This window comes from Glycine max, chromosome 13, assembly GCF_000004515.6.
Source record: "Glycine max cultivar Williams 82 chromosome 13, Glycine_max_v4.0, whole genome shotgun sequence".
NCBI classification, from domain to species: Eukaryota; Viridiplantae; Streptophyta; class Magnoliopsida; order Fabales; family Fabaceae; genus Glycine; species Glycine max.
In genome coordinates, this window is record NC_038249.2 from 5,105,469 (window position 1) to 5,126,840 (window position 21,372).

Consider the following 21,372-nt stretch of genomic DNA (forward strand, 5'->3'; position numbering starts at 1 on the left):
GTATAAAGGGAAACATGATCCTTGTGCCAATCTTCCAAACAATATAAAATACAGGAAACTATCTTGGAACATCTTCAGGTTATCATCTATGTTCATGTTGATAAATAATAAAGGAATTATGCTGACATCCTTAAAGTAAATATATAGATCAAATGCTATAGCACATTATTTTGAATTAGGAAAAACATCAAGATATTCCACTGCTAGTGTCAATTACATGTTGGGATGCTACAGCAGGGTTGTGTCGTGACAGGTGGCTGCTATCGGAAGTCAATTACACTGTTTTTATGTTTTGCCAGCAATCATAAAGCCAATATCATGGAAAATCACAGCCACTATGATGCATTGTGACATAAACCCAACTTAGTACCTGTCTTTCTGACTTTCAACCTTTTTCTTTTGGTATTTAAGTCTTTTTTTTTTCTCTTTGTTGAGATATGATTTGTTTCCTTGTTTAAGTTATTATTTCAGTTGCATAGTTACTATTGTTAAGTAATTGATTCAGATTGTTTTATCCTACTATTAAGGGATTCCATTGTTGTTGTATTCAATGTTGATCATTATAAATACACAGCTGAGGGAACATTCTCCTCAGGCATTCAGAATATACAAATCAGATACTTAAGTTGATATCAGAAGGCCATGTCCTGTGGGCCTGTTTATTTCTGCCCTCAACGGAAGTAACTGATGCCACCCTGGTTGTCCTGACGACCACCTCCATTTGAGGTTGGACTGCCGGCACCAGCAATAGAGAACATCGATCTGTCCAATGCTGCACCGGTGACGTCAACCGGGCCCTCATGTGCTCCCACACACCAGTTTCTCTTGCAGATCTGTCAGTGCATGAGCACCACGTGCCACCTTGCCAGCCTCTTTCACCATCAAACTCATTAGGCCTTCCTCTACCTGTTTCAGGGGTTGGTTGTCACTTTCCCCTCCCCAACGGGGTCATTTGGCTCATTTGGCTTTTCTGCTACTTTTCATTCGCCCCTGGTACTGTTTATCCAAACCATCAGATAGGAGGTTAAATGGATGGAACTTGATCTCCTAGAGGAGCAAGAAGCAAAAACAGTTGTTAGATCAAGTGTTGAAGCTGAGTCGTGCTATGGCAGCAGCTGCATGCAAGATTACATGGCTTAGTCAACTTCTCCAACCATGATTATCAAACTTGCAAGTTAAAGTTCACATCCATCTTCCAAGTTAACTCATTAACAAACTGGCTTTTTGGTAATCTAGGAGTAGACTTGCGAGTTTAAGTCTAAGTTTATGGAATTAAAAAATTTAACCCAAAACATTCATGTAATTTACTGCATTTTATTGATTTATTTTATGGATTATCTAAGTGACATTTGTCCTTTTTTAGTTATTTTAAGAACTTATGTTTTGTAACTGTGTGAACTTATTATTATTTATGTGTTATTTGGTGTAGTTTGAACTTATCTAGTAGTGATGTACTACTAAACTTGGTTATTTTAATATTGTGGAATTTGAGATTTATTATTTTGCTTATTATGGTGTTGAAATATTGAATTAGCATGTTATTTATAGGTATTTTATCATTTTTTACATGAAATAAACTATTACGAGTCTACGATTTAAGTTTACGGAATTCCCAAGAGTCTACTTCGTGTTCAATAACCTTGTTTCCAACAACTAAAATTTGGAGACACTCATATACTAGACTGATATTGGACAATCAAGTTGTTCTTCACATTGCATTAGAGATTGACTGTCACTTTGTGAGAGAGAAGGTGCTCACAGGAGACATCATCATTGACTTTGTCAGCTCCAGTGATCAACTTGCTGACATGTTCACTAAATCCCTCAAGGGCTTTTGTGTTGACAGCAACTGTAACAAGCTTTATTCATATGACATATGCTCCAGCTTCAGCTTGAGGGGGAGCGTTGAAGATATGATTTGATCACTTTAAATAGGGAATTATTTACAGCTGATAATTAGGAATTATTCTCATTATTAGTCTTTTTTATGTTTCCATATATTGTACTATTAGTCATTATAAATAAGAATATACATGTGTGAAACACCTCACAATTACAGTTTTAAAGGGTATTAGATTTGTACAGGAATTGTGTCTTTGAGATCACACATGATATTATTTAGGTTTAATTATCCATTTAGTCCCTATAATTTCCAAACTTATCCCTTTTAGTCCCTATAGTTTACATTTTAATTCTCAAAAGGTCCCTGTCGTTAAATTTTTTAACTCCGTTAGTTAAAGAATTTTAACGGCAGGGACCTTTTGGGAATTAAAATGTAAACTTCAGGGACTAAAAAATCCACTTATTAACTATAAGGACTAATAAGGATAAGTTTGAAAACTATAGCGACAATTGGGTAATTAAACCTATTATTTATAATACTCAATAATGATACTAAAAACTTTCTGAATTGTGTCTTAGCAAGATCTCACAACTCTGTATATATAATAATATATTTACTATAAATACAAATAAATGTGATTGTTGATTCTAAGGCTACCCAGCTACTAATTAGAGATTCTATCACTAATTCTATCACTCCCCCTCAAGTTGGAGTATATATATATATCATATGCACCAAGCTTCTCACATATAGTTTCAACCCGAGGTCCTCTAAGAGACTTAGTGTAAATATTAGCCAATTGATCATTAGAACCAACAAAGTGAGTCTTGATTTCACCAGACAACACCTTTTCTCTTACAAAGTGACAGTCTATCTCTATGTGTTTAGTCCGCTCATTGAAGACTGAATTAGAAGCAACGTCAAGAGCGGCTTGGTTATCACAAATAAGCTTAGTGACTTAAGTGTCTCCAAACTGTAATTGTAGGAGAAGTTGCCTAAGCCATGTAATTTTGAATGCAGCAACTTCCATGGCATGGCATTTAGCTTCGATGCTGGGTCTAGCAACTATATTTTGCTTCTTACTTCTGCATGAGAACAAATTTCCTTCCAAGAGTCAGAGGTAGACCTCCTATCTGATGGTGATCCTACCCAATCAGCATCAGAGTAAGAAACAATCTTCGCATTGCCTTTGTCTTCATGTAAGAGTCTACAACCTGGTGCATACTTGATATATCTAAGGATTGATATATCTAAGGATGCGCATGACAGCATCCCAATGGCTATCACAAGGGGCATTGAGGAATTGACTTACCACACTTACTGCAAAGGTGATGTCTAGTCTAGTGATAGTGAGGTAATTGAGTTTACCAATAAGTCTGTGATATCTTCCCGGGTCATTCAGTAGCTCCCCCTAACCCAAAAGACACTTCATGTTGGGGTCCATAGGAATTCCATTGGGGCGACATTCAAGCATACCAATCTTTAAGGATAATGTTTTTTTTTGTAACGACTCGTTTATTTAACTTGTTTTATTATACATGAGGTATTTTCAAACTATTATAATTTTGAAATTTCATATTCTTTTTGGTATATTTTATTACAGATTGTTATTGTAACGACGGACATTATAGAGAACGTCAAAACGATTTATCATAAGTAAAACCCAAGTACAATAGAAAAAATCATTAATAAATGTGACAAAATAGTAAAATCTTAAAGAGGAAAAAACTCAACTAGGACCCAAATATCAGAACGAACTAAAGAAAAAGGGAATGAAACACTTTTAATGGTGCGATGACTATAAGAATGACAAACATGTTTTCCTAACTAACACGACTCACATTGTAATGACTTAAGAGTAGAGAGACTAGGAACCAAAAGATGCAATTTTTCCAAACTGGATGACCAAGATAAATGAAGTGAACGGGCAAGTTTTCAGATGGAAATTAAATTAAAAGGACAACACAACAAATAAGACAAATAGTTAAATGCTGAAGAGGAACGGACTCGACTAGGACCCTGATATCAAAGTGAACTAAAGTAAAAAGGGATGAAACACTTTTATTGACGCGAGGACTATAAGAATGAAGAACATGTTTTCCTAACTAACACAACTCACTATAATAACTTAAGAGTAGAGAGACTAGGAACCAAAAGACGCAATTGTTCCAAACTAAATTGCCCAAGAGAAATCAAGTGAACAGATGAGTTTGTTAATGGAAATTAAATTGAAAGGACAACCTGGAACAAATAAGACAGAATTTAAATAAAGGCTGTGGAGTGGGTGGGTCTGACCAATGTCACAAACTTTAATTTGAGAGTTATCTGCAAGGTAACATAAGACAATGAGTATGAAAAAGACAATTGAGAGGGAATAAAAATTGGTTACTAGTCATATGACCAGAGGCACCAGAATCAAGTATTCAAGGTCCAAGAGAAGAGAACTGGGAGAAAAAGGCTACAGGATTACCAGACTTCACAACAATAACAGGCAAGGCAGGTTGCTTGGCTGCTCAAAACTGGAGGAAATCAATATACTCACTAGCAAAGATAGTCACACTCCTATGTGGGGCAGGTGTGGACTCTAGTTTGTTGTCCCAATCAATTTTTCACAACGAATCAACAGCACATTGGAAAATGTGATAGAGGGGTGGAATCGTCAAAGCCATTGATGGGAAGTTAGCAGTAGTTTAATCTGCAGTTGGATGTCACCAAAAAAGGGCATGACAGAGTCGTCTGGCTGTTGGATATGAAGGAGCAATAGCTAGAAGGGTCTTCAGAGTGCAAGTAGTGCCAAAAACTGGTTGGTAAGGGTCCCCGGAGGGAGGAGTGTTGCCAATGAGTGGGTGTGGCCAAAAAGTAGTTCACGTGCCAAGAAAGGGTCGTGCGTGGAGGCGTGTGTAGAAGCATCTATTGACACAACTTCCAATGCCGAGGTCGTTGGATAGGGTTCGTCGGGATGGCTACCAAACAGAGGCAGAAGTAGCGTGCAATACTGTTCACCGCAAAGAACTCCACGAAAAAGAAAATAGGGATCAAACCCCAATCCGATACCATATTAGATTTGTACAGGAACTGTGTCTTTAAGACCACACATTTTATATTATTTATAATACTCAAAATGATATAATTAAGGGAGGAAATCACTAACGTAATCCAAAAAGGTTATTTAGCCTTTAATTTAAATTACTTTGTAATTCAATTGGTTAGAGAATCTCTCTGATCTAACCAATTCTGCCTATTTATACTCTCATTGAAACTCGTCATCAAACAATGAATAAGAAAATGATTCTCTTTCTCCCAATGAAGAGTTCTGACTTTCTATGATTCCCAATGAAACTATATCGTTTTAACAAGGAATATTGCTCAAAACCCTCTCCAGCATGACCAAACCAAGAATGTAGAAATTGATGGACACTATATAAAGGGAAAGTTGATCAAGGGGTTATTTGCATGCTCTTTGCTCCAACCTCTCAACAGTTAGCAGACATACAAAAAGTCTGTTGAGACCCAACTTTAATTTCTTGCAAGAAAGTTGGGCAAGTTAAATATATTTGCACCAACTTGAGGGGAGTGTTTATATAGTTTTTTTTTTTTTTTTGGTCAGCAAAAATAATATATATTAATAAATGAGAGAGTACCAGAGGTACCGGAAATACTAGAGAATGTAAGTAAGGCTAGTAAATCCTCATATCAGGCTAAATACAGACTGATAGGAGCTTACTAGCCTACTACAAAGCGGCGAAAATAACAAAAACACAGCTGGTGTTACCCTAGATTACATAAAACCAGCTGGTAGATTACTAGACCAAAAGTTGAAATGCATTGTAAAATTTTCCTCCATAGTTCTGAACCATGTCCATGCTAAGAACAGTGCATCTTCCAGCACCTTACTGCCATTGAATGGGGCATTCGTGAAAATAACCTTATTTCTATACTGCCATATAGACCAGTTTAAAGCAACCCACCAACACTTCCACCTGTTGTATTTCTTCCCACCTTTCATCCCATTGCTGTGCTGCAGAAAGTGGAGCCTTGGATTTATAGGATAGGCCCCCGAGGTACCAATCCATGATAGGGATTCCCACCATAATTGCTGTGTTTTGCTGCATTCAAAGAAGAGATGAGATGCAGTTTCCTCCTTAATACTACATAAAGGGCACAGACTGTCATTTATATCAATTTGCCTTTTCCGCAGATTAGACTTAGTCGGTAATCTATCTCTAATTAACCTCCAAGCGAAAATTGATGCTTTAGCTGGGATCTTCAGCTTCCATAAGTCCTTGAATGTATCATCCATGTTTCCCTCCTCTGAGTTCCCTTGCAGCAGAATGTAGGCGCTCTTAGAAGAATAGTATCCATTGGATTCAGGTTTCCATACCCTGCTGTCTGCTGCATATTGTTGGAGTGCAGTGTGTGATATATCTTCCAGAAAACCTACAGCCGAGGCTACCTCATTGTCAAATAGGGGCCTTCTCCAAGAGAGGTTCCATTCCCATGCTGAATCTGTGAAACTCCCCATTTGCAGAATTAATTTTTGTTGCTGACGGGATATCTGAAATAGCCTAGGGTATTTCAGCATTAGTGGTTGACCGCTTCCAGTCCAGCAATCCTCCCAGAAACGAATTTTATCCCCGTTGCCCACCCTCCATACTGTTCCCTGTTGAAGTACATTATTGAATTGTTGGTCATGGGTCACCGCCATCAAATCCTGCCACCACACTGACTCATTATTAACCCTTTTAGCATCCACCAGTGATCTCCACCCACCATACTTAGAAACCAATATTCTGGCCCACAACTCCTTGCTTTGGTGAAACAAATCCCATCTCTACTTCCCGAGAAGAGCTTTGTTGAAGGTCCTTATGTCTTTTATACCTAAGCCCCCTTTATGTTTTGGGAGGCAAATAGTTTCCCATTTGACCCACACTATTTTCCTTTGCTCCGACCCTCCTCCCCATAAGAAGCTGCGCTGGATTCCAATGAGCTTATCTGCTACTTTTCTGGGCAACCTGAAAAAGGATAGAAAATAAATGGGGATCGATGATAGGATGGACTGAATAAGGGTCACTCTCCCCCCAAAGGATAAATGGCGTTGTTTCCATCTAGCTAGCTTCCTCTCACACTTTCTAATTATCGGATCCCACAGCTCACTACGCCTTGGGTTTGCCCCAATGGGGATACCCAAATATTTAAAAGGTAGGGAGAGAATTCTGCAGTTGAGCAGTTCAGCAGCCTCTCTTGTCCATTGTTCAGATTTTCCCAACGCACCAAAACAGCTTTTCGCAAAATTAATTTTAAGACCAGAAGCCAGTTCAAATCCCCTCAAAATTGATTTGATGGTGATGACATTTTGCATAGATGCCTCACCAAAAAATATGGTGTCATCAGCATATTGTAGAATGCTGACTGGAACTCTGTCTTTCCCAACTAGAAATTCAGAAAATAAATTCTTGTTGACCGCCTCTCTCATAAGTCCTGTTAGACCTTCCGCTGCAATATTAAACAGCAAAGGAGCCAATGGATCACCTTGACGAAGACCTCTTTGCGGAGTAAATTCAGAGGTTGGGCTTCCGTTTACCAAAACCGAAACTGAAGCAGATTTGAGACAACCTTGGATCCATTGGATCCACTTACTGCAGAAGCCCATTCTGAACAACATATATAATAGGTAGTCCCACGAAACAGAATCATAAGCCCTTTCAAAATCAACTTTGAACACCAACCTCTATTTGCTTCCTCTATCACTTCATTAACAGTAACCACACTCTGCAGCATCTGCCTACCTTCAATGAAAGCAGATTGTCTTTCATCTATGAGGGTTGGCAATACTTTCTTCAGCCTATTTGATAACAGCTTAGACACAACCTTATACACGCAGCCAATAAGGGAGATAGGTCTAAAATCATTTAGGCTCTGAGGCTCGGGCACCTTAGGTATTAAGGAGATAAAAGAGGCATTACTTCCCTTTGGGAAAATCCCGTTGGCATGGAATTCATCAAGGAACCGAAGGAAATCTGGTTTCAAAAGTTGCCAGAATTGTTTGATAAATTTGAAATTAAGTTCATCTGGGCCTGGACTTTTCTCACAACCACAGTCCCAAACCGCCCTCCTAATTTCTTCCTCATGAAAGCTTTCCACCAGCAGCTGTCTTTTCTGCTGTCCCACAGAATTAAAACTGATCCCATTCAGTTGTGGTCTGCACTAATGGGACTCATTGAATCTCTGTTGGAAGAACCTATGGATTTCCGCTTTCACACTGGCTGGTTCATCAACCCAGGAGCCATCAATAATCACTCCATTCACAGCGTTGTGTCTGCGGTTAGAGTTAAGCAGCAAGTGGAAGTACCGGGAGTTACAATCCCCCTCTTTGATCCATTTTGACCTTGCTTTCTGCCTCATTATTGATTCATATGATTGGGCTGCTGCCCATAGATCCTGTTGCAGCTGTTTCCTTCGTATATTCTCTTGTTCAGTTAATTGCCTGTTAGCTGAATCACTTTCCAGCTTATTCAGTTCGAGCTCAAGGTTCTGGACTTTCTTAAGCGTGTTGCCAAACTGCTCCTTATTCCAGGACCTCAGCCTCACTTTGAGCCGCTTTATCTTTTCTTTTAGAACATATCCTCCCCACCCCCCTAGATGCATCTGTGACCAGCAGTCATGAACTGTCTTTGAGAAAGACTTATCCTTGAGCCAACAGTCAAGAACACGAAACGGTTTGGGTCCCCAGTCCACTGATTTGGAATTGAGAAGAACGGGACAATGATCAGAGAAGTTCCTGTCCAAAATGAATTGTGTGCTTGCTGGCCATTTGGAGAACCATTCAGCTGATACAAAGGTTCTGTCCAGTTTACTCTTGGCAGCACCGTTTGGTCTAAACCAAGTGTATCTTCTCCCCACACATGGTGGCTCTTCGACTTCAAGATCCGCTATCCAGTCGTTGAACTCGCTAATAATTTTGTCATCCACCCCTCTCTGAGAAAGGCCCACCCTCTCTGAAGAACTTCTAACGCTATTAAAATCACCCATCAGGCACCATAAGACATTTGAGCACGAGGTTTTTTGCTGCCTAAGGGATTCCCAGAGAAATCTTTTATTCTGAGAGTCACAAGGAGCATAGACATTAATTATACACACATTCTGGGCTTCGCTGATCCATGTGCCTTCCAACAAAATAAATCCCTTGCTTGTTACTTTTCTTTCTACTTTAAATATTTTGTCATTCTAGATACATAGTAAACCTCCTGCAGTGTTTTCTGCCGGATGCATTTCCCAGCTTACATCATCATCTCCCCATAAAGCCTGACAAATTGATTTGTCAATTCGATCTCTCTTCGTCTCCTGAAGACACAGTAGGTCTAAATTGTGTTTCCTCACCAGCCTTCTGATTGCACTCCATTTAACCCCCCTCCCGAGTCCTCTTACATTGTATGAGAGAATATTCATGAGGCAAATATCCTGTTACCCAGCTTCTCTGCCTCTTTTCGATCTCTGTTCTCCATGGCCCAGAAGCTTTCAATGATGCTGTCCTGATTCATGTCGCAGGTCATCCCCAATTTCTTTACCATGCTCCAATGGTGTTCTGCTTCCTGATGATGGTCTGGGGTAACCACGGGGTAAGTCTCTAAGGCCACTTTGGGTTGCTGAGCTGCTGCATTTGTGTAATTAGATAAGTCCAGATTCATAGGCCCAGTATCGGCAGCATGAGGATCCGACACACACGTGGCCTTATCTACCCATAGATTCCTGTCCATACTATTTAAAATCATTTTCTTTTTGCACCACCTACCTCTAGAGTAAACCTTCCATGTTCCAGGGGTTTCAGACGTCTTTTTAATTGGGCTGGGATATTGTTGTGATATATCAGCAGCATAATCATTGAAATTAGGTAGGCCCATGTTCGAAGGCCCAATATCGGCATCACAAGAAGCAAGTGGTATGTTACAGTCATCAGGACCAGCTTGCTCTCCACGGGCAACACCTGTATTACACAATTCAGAGGATATTGCCAGCTGTGGCCCTCTATAATCACCCTCCTCTAATGCTTGACATCTTCCTATAGGGTCAACATTACCCAAATAGTGAAGATCTCCTACCTTGGTCTGCTCTTCCGTAATCCCGACATCTGAAAACCTTTCTTCTCTGGCTATTTCCACTTTGTCGCTACCCTCCTCTGTCTCCGCATTAGGACTTTCTTTTGAAAGCTTGCCATTTAGAGATCCTGAGGCTGACACAACTAAATGGCTAGCGGTACACCACGTACCAAAGTTATTATCCACTGGTTCAACGGCTGTTATCCGACCGTTGGGATGTTTTCCGCCGGGTAAAAGCGATTTTCCCCTGAACTCTCCCACGACGGCGGAGTTTCCGTCAATCCCTGGTGGAGCTTTGTCGGTACCCAGAGCTCCCTCCTCACTCGGGTTGGTGCCGTCGGTGTCGCCATCAAACGATGATATCTCCTCCGATGAGCCGAAATTGCTACGGCCAGAGCAGGTACACTTTCTGACATTAGGCGTTGCTTCTTCAACTATGTGGACCTGGTGTACCTCCTTGCTGATATGAAGGTTCACCGTGTGCTGAAGTGATGGCCTCCGTGAGGTCCTGATGAGCATCCTCGCCCAGTCAAGCCTTCGAAGCTCCTCCACATCGTCATCCACCTCCACTAGGTCACCTATGGCAGCTACAATCTTGCGGAAATATTCAATGTCCCATGCAACTAATGGGATCCCCCAGCAAAGGGCCCAAGTTAATCTGTGGCCCGTTCTGATATTGGGATTCCATTTCTCCAAAGAGTAAAATGGCGTCGTTCCACTCTGGGCTTCCTCGTTAACCATTTCTTCCGCCTTGGTATCTAAAAGACCAAGGAGTAGGGTCATATCATCCCCTAAGTACTTGGGCACAATCTCTGCTCCTAGTTCCCATGACAACTCGTCCTCCACTTTGTCAAAGCTCGACATATTCTTAACTCGCCCCACCCACGCCTCGGAGAGCCACGGTTTTGTTTCCTCGGGGATGTTAATGTGTGCTGATGATTGGGACCATCCTTGTCCGGAGCTTACATTCTCTACATGTCGCCTTTGCTTTGGGGTTCGTATGTCTCTGCGCAGAACAGTTGCGTACAACGGCGCTGGGGCCCTCTGATGATGAGGTGGTAGTTGAGGTGGTGACAACCGTTGGCTACTGCCGACCTCCTGAGGTATGAACTCTGTTCTTGTAGGCGCTGGTCTCCCCATATCTCTATCGTACTTCGGGACATTCACGAATAGCTTCAGGCCACCCACTACGAGGTTGTCTAGCTGTCTCTCCAGTGCACGAACGTCGGAGACCCCCTTAAACCTCACGAAACCATATCTCCTGCCCATTTTGTTTCTCTTTTTAGAAATAAAGAGCTCCCTAACATCCCCCCATCTTTTGAAATGAAACCAGAGGTCCTTCTCCATAGCGTCCTCAGGAAATCTCGTGAAGTAAAAAGTTGATATGTCATTTCTCTCCCTCCAAGTATTGCGTGCATGGTGGAACTGCTGCGTAGATTTGGTACCGGCGTAGCTTCGCCTAGGATCCGCCCTACCCCGCTCCCACCGTCTCACTTTTCTGGACATGACTCTTACCCACTCGCCATCGCTCTCTCTCTCCCCAACTCTCTCTCTCTCTTTCTCGCTCTCTCTCCCTCTCTCGCCCTCTCTGTCTCTCTCATCTCTTTGTTTATATAGTTTAGATTTCTTTCTTTCAAATTTGAATAGTTTTCTAGAAGGTTGGATAGAAAAAAATCAAATATGATTCTAATTTTATTTGATCCTTGATTTTCTCCCATCTTTAATTTAATTTAAATCATTTGTAATTAGATTGGCTAAACAATCTCTTTAACCAATTCTGCATATTTATACCCTCATTATTTTTTTTGTCAGCATTTATACCTTCATTGTAACTCTGGCAATCAAGGAATAAGAAAAATAAGTATCTGAGGAGAGAAAAATAGAGAGAAGTAAATTAATTTGAACAAGCATCAAGTGATTGTAAACCTAATTTTAATTGGGCATGAAAAAGCTAGGATTTTATCGCAAAAGCAAATGGCACTGGATTCTTAGCAGAACCAAGTAAATGCTTACATGATAGTTCCTAGTATTGATAAGTTGTTGCCGAGTTGCTCGTCCAAAGGAAAGATGATACCAGAGGCCACAAGAAACATTGAAATTGCCTACAAAGATACAGAAGTAAAAGTCATCCATAATAATCTAGTGAGAAAAGACTAGACTACTTACTAGGAGCAAGATTTAAACAAACTGTGCGCCTATGTGCACATTATAGGAACTAGTCAGAATAACCCTGTTTTATTTATAACATCTCTCAATCTTTTCATCTATTGTTGATGAGGAGGACAGATCAGAACAGAATGAAGGGGAAGATACACTGCATAAATGTGAAATAACAAAAAAACAAAAGAAACAACTGTCTCCTTTCCCCATCACTTTTATCTGCCTAACTAATGAGATAGTGTTAGGATATAAGAAGGAAGAGTTAGTTAAGATAGTTAGACTATTAATGAGTTAGTTAGTTAGAGGGGTTTTTTTTTTTTTATCAGCAAAAATAATATTATATAAATTATAATAAAAGCAGTACAAGTGGTACTAGTATATATACTCTTAGATTCTTAAGAATGAGAGTTTAGGCCTAATTCAATCCCAAAAGCTAGCTCAAGGGGTGAGGGTTGCCCCTCACTTATATACTCTTGGCTTTTATCTTTAGCCGATGTGGGATTTGGGTTTTTCCCAATATATACAAGTCAGCACTCTATAATGCAGGAATATGGTTCCATAATACAGACTATACAGCACAAATTAAGGAACCATATAACTGACTGTATAGTTATCATAGATTATCACTGATCTGTACGTTCCTCCTGCACATGTTGTTCTTAGTAGGCAATCTGTCCCTTAATAATCTCCATGCAAAGAAAGCAGCTTTGGCTGGGATTTTTTTTTTCTCAGCAAAAATAGATAATTATATTATACGCAGAGTACCAGGGGTACTGAAAATACATATGTTGATTAGGACCGATGGAGAGATCCTGCAAATCCTCCAGAAAGTTGGCACTCATGACTGTTTCTGATTCCAATAGAAACCTCCTCCACTGCAAGTTCCACTGCCATGCTGCATCTGATAAGGTCCCCATTTGCTGGATAAGTTTGTTCTGTTGGTTCAAGATAAGATAAAGTCTAGGGTATTTGTCCATCAACAGAACACTGTCTTCCTTCCACCCATCCTCCCAAAACCTCACCTTTGACCCACACCCCACACTCAATCTTATTCCCCTTTTGAACCAGTTTCCCTCCCCCATTGACTGACAAGCGGACCTAAGATCTTGCCACCATACAGATTCTGCCAAGTTCCTTCTATTCTCATCTAGGTTCTTCCATCCTCCATACTTAGAGTCCAACACTCTAGCCCACAGCTCCCTTGATGGTGAAACAAGTTCCGCCACCATTTTCCAAGAAGGGCAGAATTAAATTTGGACAAGTCCCTAATTCCCAAACCCCCTTTCTCCTTTTATAGGCAAGCTGATCCCCAACTAATCCAAGCAATCTTCTTCTGCTTTGCATCACCCCCCCACCCCCACCCCCACCCCGAAACCTCCTATGCACCTTCACCAACTTGTCCGCAACCTTCTTCAAAATCCTGAAAAATGAAAGAAAATAGATAGGGATGGAGTTCAGGACTGACTTAATCAAAATCACCCTTCCCCCAAAAGAAATGTTTTTTTGTTTCCACTTTGCTAATTTTCTCTCACATTTTTTGATAATAGTATCCTAAGTCACACTACTTCTTGGGTTTGTCCCAATCGGAATACCCAAGTAAGGAAAAAGTACAAACATCAGGCTGCAATTTAAGTATGTTGCTGCGCTATCCGTTCACTGCTTTTTGCAAAATTTATTTTCAATCCTGAGGCCAACTCAAAACTTCTCAGCATCACCTTAATTGCTTTCACATTCTCCATTGACGCTTCACCAAAGAATATCGTATCATTTGCATACTGCAAGATGCTGATATCCACCAAATTTCTACAAACTGAGAAAGCTTTAAACTGATTTTTCTGCAAAGCTTCTCTCGTCAGGCCAATTAATCCCTCTACAACAATGTTGAAAAGAAATAAGGCTAGTGGATTCCCTTGTCTAAGTCCTTTTTGTGGAATGAATTCAACTAAAGGAGTCCCGTTAACCAATACAGATATGGAAGCTGATTTAAGGAAGCCGTCAATCCAAGTGATCCATTTGGAGCAAAAGCCCAGCTTTCTTAGCATGTATAACAGAAAGTCCCAATTGACTAAGTCATACGCCTTCTCATAGTCAACTTTGAATACCATGCAGCTTTTATTGCATCATTTCACCTCCTCAACCACTTCACTTGCAATGAGAACATTGTGCAGCATATGTCTGCCCTCTATAAAGGCAGTTTGTCTCTCATCTATGATATCAGGCATCACCCTCTTCAACCTTCTGCCTAGCAACTTAGCCACAATCTTGTAGATGCTTCCTATTAGTGAGATGGGCCTATATTGGTTGAGGCTCTGTGGGTCTTGAACTTTAGGAATCAATGCTATGAATGAAGCATTAATTACCTTTGGAAATCCTCCATTGACAAAATTCATCCAGAAACTGGAGCACATCGGATTTGATGACATCCCAAAATTCCTTGACGAATTTGAGATTTGGCCCGTATGGTCCAGGACTCTTGTCACTCCCACAATCCCACACTGCATCCTTTACTTCTTTCTCATGGAATCTCTCTACCAGAGAATCATTTTGTTGCTGGGCAATGACCTTGAATCCAACCCCATCTAATCTGGATCTAGAATTACAGTCCCCTTCCTTGATCCACCTGGTCCTGGTCTTCTATCTTTGCAAAGATTCATGAGGCTGCAGCCACAACTCCTCCTGCAACTGTTTTCTTAATTTTAGTTCATGGTCACTCAGCTGTCTTTGATCCCCTTCAACTTCCAGCACATTCAACTCCCTCTCAACTCTTAATATCTTCTTTTGAGTGTCGCCAAACTGCTCCTTATTCCAAACTTTCAGTCTCTGTTTAAGGCCTTTTATTTTTTCTTTTAGCATATAGCCATCTCATCCTCTTATGGAATTTGCTGATCACCATTCTCGAACCACTTTTCTGAAGTTTTTATCATCAAACCAGCAATCCAGCACCCTAAAAGGTTTCAGACCCCAGTCCACAGAAGTTGATCGCAGCAGAATTGGACAATGATCTGAGAAATTCCTCTCCAAAACAAACTGGGTGCTGCCTTGCCATTTAATGAGCCATTCATCTGATACTAAGATCCTGTCCAGCCTACTCTTAGCTGTCTCATTTGGTCTATACCATGTGTATTTTCTCCCCAGCCAAGGCACATCATCAACTTCTAGGTCAGCAATCCACTCATTGAATTCCATGGCAGCCCTCTCATCTTGTTGTCTTTGATGCTGTTAAAATCACCTAATATACACCAAAGACCTCCCAAGTTAGCATTTCTCAATTGTCTAATTTGATCCCACAGATTTCTCTTCATACCCACATCACATGGAGAGTAAATGTTTACTATAATGACTTTTGCACCATCAGCCACCTAGATTCCTTCCAGGTAGATAAAACAATTGCCATTGAGCTTCTTCTCAAGTCTGAAAACTTGCTCACTCATAAGCACAGGATTCCTCCTGCATTATTACAGGCTGATTGCATTTCCCAGCTGAATTCCAAATCATCCCACAATGCTTGGCACATAGCCTTATCTACTTGTTCCTTCTTAGTTTCTTGTAAGCACAGCATATCATCCACTCTTTTTTTACTAATTTCCTGATAGCTGCCCACTTCACCCCCCTCCCCAAACCTCTAACATTATAAGATATGATCTGCATGTATCCCCTTCCCTGATTCCCAACCTTTGAGCCTCTTCCTTATCCCTTTCATCCATACACATCAGTTTTGAGATCATTGTGCCTTCCTCAAGTTGGCAAGTTACTCTCAAACTCTTTGCCATATCCCAATTCTTTGCTGCTTCTCTTTTCTGTTCAGCAGGTATATGAGCTGGGGTTGTTCCATACACATCTGCATGTATTTTCTTAAAGTATCTCCAAAATGTGTCTTGTTCCACTCCTTGATGCTGACTTTGAGAGCTTTAATTTTCTGTTTTAACACAACCTCCCCACCCTCCTTGATTATTATTGGACCAGGTTTGCTGAACCAGCTTCTTGAAGGACTGATCTTTGAGCCAGCAGTCTAGAATGCGAAAAGGCTTAGGACCCCAATCAATGCTCTGAGATTTGAGCATGACAGGGCAATGATCTGAAAAGCTCCTCTTGAGAGTGTATTGAGATGAAGCAGACCATTTGGACAACCATTCTGGAGAGATCAAAAACCTATCCAGCTTGCTCTTAGCACTGCCGTTTGGTCTGTACCAAGTAAACCGCTTCCCCACCCACGGTGCTTCTTCAACTTCCAACTCCGTTATCCATTCATTAAATTCCCGGATGTTTCCCTCATGCTGCCCCCTCTGACTTGATCCCACTCTCTCTGCAGCTGTCCTTATATTATTGAAATCCCCCAAAATACACCAATAACCTTCAGGATTTTGATTTTTCAGGTGTTTAATGTTTTCCCACAACGACCTTTTTTCTTGGAGATTACATGGTGAGTATATATTAATTACATGTACTAGCTGTGTTTCCTGGCGCCATTTGCCTGTCAGCATTATGAATCCAGCTCCTAAAGTTCTTCTTTCTACCTTGAAATTTTTCTCATTCCATATACATAGAATGCCACCAGCCGAACTGACCGAAGGTTGCAATTCCCATCTGATATCTGGATCTCCCTACATTGACACTACACATTAGGAAACAGGCCACCACGACTGGGTTGCCTTCTATTGACTACTCAGATGCTGACTGGGTTGGCTTTCCCAATGATAAGCGATCCACATCTGGGTATTGCGTGTTGATTGGGGGAAACTTAGTTTCTTGGAAGAGCAAGAAGCAAAATGTTGTAGCAAGATCAAGTGCTAAAGCAGAATACAAGGCCATAGCTTTAGTGACTAGTGAGCTCATGGCTGAAACAACTCCTTAGAGAGCTCAAGTTTGAAGAAGCTACATAGATGACACTTATATGTGACAATCAAACAACTCTACATATTGCCTCTAATCCAGCCATCCATGAGAGAACCAAAAATATTGAAGTTGTTTGCCATTTCATTAGAGAGACGATGATCAAGGGACATTACCACAAGTTTTGTCAACTCTAGAGACCAAGAATTAATTATATTTGTAACAAGCTCAGCACGTTTGACTTATATGCCCTGGGTGAATTGGGGTACAGTTTGACTGCCAAAGGAGAAAAGGGACTTGGGCTTTACTCGGGAGCTGTGGGCACAAGTTCTGGAATCAAAGTATGGGGGGTGGAGGAATTTGGATGCGACAAGAAGGTCCATTAGAGAATCTCTTCGGTGGCGGGATCTTTGCTTTGTTTGTAATCTGTTCGAGGAGGGGAGCTGGCTTAAAAATGGGACAAAATGGAAAGTAGGATGTGGATCAAAGGTCTTGTTCTGGGAAGATGAATGGATGGAGAATGGGGTCTCGCTTAAGGAGAAGTATCCAAGACTATACCAGATTTCTCAACAGCAACATCAACACATCCAGCAAATGGGGACAATAGCAAATATAGGTTGGGAATGGAAGCTTCAGTGGAGGAGGTTCCTCTTGGAGGCTGAAATAGACACTGTTGCAAAATTTATGGAAGACTTACAGCGTCTGACGGTACATGTGCAGCAATAGGACATGTGGAGATGGGAGGGAGATTCGAGCGGTAAGTATATAGTAGGGAGTGCTTACGAATTACTCAATAGAAATTTGTCGTTGGAGAGTCAAGATGAAACGTTTAAAGCACTATGGAAGATAAAAGTCCCAAGTTAAGCAACAATTTTCACTTGGAGATTGATTAGGGAAAGATTTCCTACAAAGAATAACTTAAGAAGGAGGAATGTGGAAACTAATGACATGACCTGCCCATTTTGCAAAAGTCATGATGAGGACAAGGCTCACTTATTCTTCACTTGTGCTAACATCTTGCCACTATGGTGGGAATCGCGATCATGGGTAAATGTAGTGGGTGCTTTCTCGGAAAATCCAAAACAACACTTCCTTCAACATTCCTACTACAATCTCAGCGGACTTAGGCTTCAGTGGTGGCAGACCTGGTGGATTGCTTTGACATGGTGTATTTGGCAGCATAGGAATAGGATGGTCTTCCAAAATGAAAGTTTCAACCGCCATAAAGTGATGGAGGACGCTCTATTTTATTGGTGGACCTGGCTTAAAAATCTGGAGAAAGGATTTGATATCCTGTTTCACTCCTGGTCCAATAACATTAGGGATAGTTTTTGTGTTGAGGGGGGATAGTTTATATAATACAAGTTAGGCTGGTTGGGTACCTAGCGGTTAGCCAGATCTTTGGTTTCCTAATTCAAGTTGGTTAGCATGTATTAGGTCACTACAGTTCTGCACCTTGCAAATGCTAGGATTTTTTTTTGGTCAGCAAAATTAATATATATTGATATAGAACAAAGTACCAGAGGTACTATAGATACAAGAATATGTAAGTAAGGCTAGTGAATCCGCATATCAAGCTGAATACAGACTGATAGGAGCCAACTAATCAACGACTAAAGATTACAAAACCACAGCTGGTGTCTCCCTAGTCTACAGAAAACCAGCTGGTAGATTGCTAGACCAATAGTTGAAATGCATTGTAAAGTTTTTCTCCATTGCTCTGAACCATGTTCATACCAGAAACAGTGCATCTTCCATCAGCCTACTGCCATTGAATGGAACATTCATGAAAATAACCTTATTCCTATGCTGCCAAATGGACCAGTTTAGAGCTACCCACCAGCACTTCCACCTATTGTATTTCTTCACACCATTCATCCCATTGTTGTGCTGCAAAAAATGGTGCCTTGGATTTGTAGGATAGGCCCCCGAGGTTCCTATCCATGATAGGGATTCCCACCATAGATGTTGTGTTTTACTGCAGTCAAAGAAGAGATGAGATGCAGTCTCCTCCTTAATACTACAGAAAGGACACAGGCTGTCATTTATATCTATTTGCCTCCTCTGCAGGTTAGACTTAGTCGGCAATCAATCTCTAATTAACCTCCAAGCAAAGATTGATGTTTTAGCTGGGATCTTTAGCTTCCATAGGTCCTTGAACAGTACCACTTGTACTAATTTTAATGTTCTATATATTATATATATACTTTTGCTGATCAAAAAAAAAAACGTTTCACTTATATACTCTAGCTTGAGGGGGAGTGTTGAGAATCAAAGTACGATATTGTAATAAATGTAGTTATAGGCATAAATCTCTAATTTAGAGGAAATTGAATATCCTCTATTTATGCATAATTAATTCAATAAGCCTATATAAACTCTCAACCGTTGTGTATTGAGACACTGTTTCTGTCCAATGCCTCTATTTCTCCTTTCTCAATATAGCACGAAACTATGAACATCTTGTACACACTCACCATTCCTAAGTAGCTTCCTATTAGAAGCTTTTGTCTCCCTTCCCTATCAATTAAGTATAACGCACACAGTGCACCTGAAGAAAAACAACATATCAAAGCAATCAGAATCAGATACCTAGAAGAAATTTATAGAGATAAAAATGAAAAGTAGTGCAGACTGCAAACCTGCAAAGTTAGTAAGCCCAACAAACAAGCTTGCTAAAGCACTGCTTTCAACTCCAACTTTTTGAAAGGTCAATGATGAAAAATAAAGAACTCCATTTATGCCTGCAAACTGCTGAAGTACAAAAAGAGTACCTCCAATAAAGGCAACTGCAATCATACAAAGAAAATCCACAGCAAATTTTATGCTTCAAACTTTCAAGTGCCATGCACAAGTAATGATTATAAATATGTATTTGTTTATAAAAAGAGAAAGTTTTGTTTTATGGAGCTAAATTCATTCCCCTATCCAGCTGAAACTATTACTTTAATGTACTTATTTTTCTCCTGACATGGTAAGCAATCTATTAGGCAACTAAGATGGGGAAAAGAATTCCAAGCACAGAATGCTGCATATTGTCTAATAGTAACTGCCAAAACCACCTTGACACAACCTCTAGAATGCGGTTCCTCCAAGATCTCTGACCATCTACTGGCCAAATCACTACCATCATTCTTGCTGACGGACTGAAATTCCTCAATTGCACTATCAACTTCAGATGCTCCCCAAAGCTCACGTACTACTGTTTTAGCATCATTTATTCTCCCAGCCTGAGCAGAAATATTAAAGCTTTATAAACAGTGAAAAAGTTGTTAATATCAATTATGTAAATAACAAGCTCCTACCTTGCAAAGCCAGCGCGGACTATCAACAGCAAACTGCATACCAAGTGCAACAAGAATACCTGGGATGCTAGCAATATACAGCATTGTCCTCCACCTGAAATATGTTTCTGTTGGTGCCAAATAGGCATTATTTGGAAAACAATTTTCTGTTTTTAAAGACTATAAACACATAATTGGTGGAAGAATCGCTGTGAATTTATAAGTGAAGGCTTGATTTCAGTGAGCCATAGAGAAGTATGTTCCTTTTACATTAAGTTCAAAACATATCAAAATGAGTCTATCAGCCATTGTTACCAAACAATATTGTCAGCAGTTTTTCTCAATGCTGCAAAACAAGGCTGTGAGCCTGTAGCTCTGGCTCTGCATCCTTGAAGACCAATTTGGAATAACAGAAAATAGGGATAAGGCACAAGTGTGACACAATACAAATATGGCAAGTCCTTCTTGAAAAGTAAAAAAATACAATACTGCAAATATATTTTAATAAATTACTAAAACAATGTACATTTGCATGCATTAAATAAAAAAAATTTAAAAAGAGAGAGAGAGAGAGAGAGAGAGATTATCACACAGAAAATTGCTGTTTAAATTAGTCATTAATAGTAAAAGTCCTAAAAATTTATTCATTCAAATACACCAGCCATTCTTGCTTGGCATTCATGTAAAACCATACATTTAAATCAATCTAACACATAGTTGTCAATCCCTTTATCGTGGCACGGAGCGGCCTACCCCTAAAGTGGGATAGTGGGATGACCGCTATTTAATCTTTTCCTTTACCTACTCTGAAATATATATATATATATATATATAGAGAGAGAGAGAGAGAGAGAGAGGGTGGGAGAGGGAGAGGGAGAGAGAGATGAGAGTAAGAGAGAGAGAGAGTGGGAGAGGGAGAGAGAGAGAGAGCGACATAGAGGGTGGGGGAGAGTTAGGTATAGAGATCAAGCAATTGAGAGAGACAGAGTGAGCTCTAAGGGGTACTCCCAACGGGTAAACCCAGGTAATACGGGGAGACACCAGCATAACAGCATCTCAAACTGGAGGGATCAAAGGGATATATCATCCTTCTACTTCACCCGATTCTCCGACGATATTACGGAGAAGGAGCTGTGGAGTCATTTCAAAAAGTGGGGAGATG

General features: G+C 40.3%; 2 protein-coding genes across 3 annotated transcripts in view; both read right to left on the reverse strand.

The window, feature by feature from the left end:
- Positions 1–21,372, reverse strand: part of LOC100776209 (probable plastidic glucose transporter 1) — a 33,398-nt gene that overhangs the window by 637 nt on the left and 11,389 nt on the right. Inside the window, exons 5-10 of one of the 2 annotated variants that reach the window (XM_006593825.4) lie at positions 20,232–20,325; positions 20,000–20,156; positions 19,569–19,715; positions 19,404–19,477; positions 11,950–12,038; positions 7–1,115 (exon numbers count right to left, since the gene is read on the reverse strand). In XM_006593825.4, coding sequence (XP_006593888.1) covers positions 1,076–1,115; positions 11,950–12,038; positions 19,404–19,477; positions 19,569–19,715; positions 20,000–20,156; positions 20,232–20,325 — 601 coding nt within the window. In that variant the 3' untranslated portion in view covers positions 7–1,075. Of the gene's footprint in view, positions 1–6; positions 1,116–11,949; positions 12,039–19,403; positions 19,478–19,568; positions 19,716–19,999; positions 20,157–20,231; positions 20,326–21,372 lie in introns of those variants that run through there. The other variant, XM_003542271.5, reaches the window with a different exon arrangement.
- LOC102670387 (uncharacterized) lies at positions 2,314–6,559 on the reverse strand. Its single transcript, XM_041008610.1, has one exon. The coding sequence runs from the start codon at positions 6,546–6,548 to the stop codon at positions 5,622–5,624; it is 927 nt and encodes a 308-aa protein (XP_040864544.1). The 5' UTR covers positions 6,549–6,559; the 3' UTR covers positions 2,314–5,621.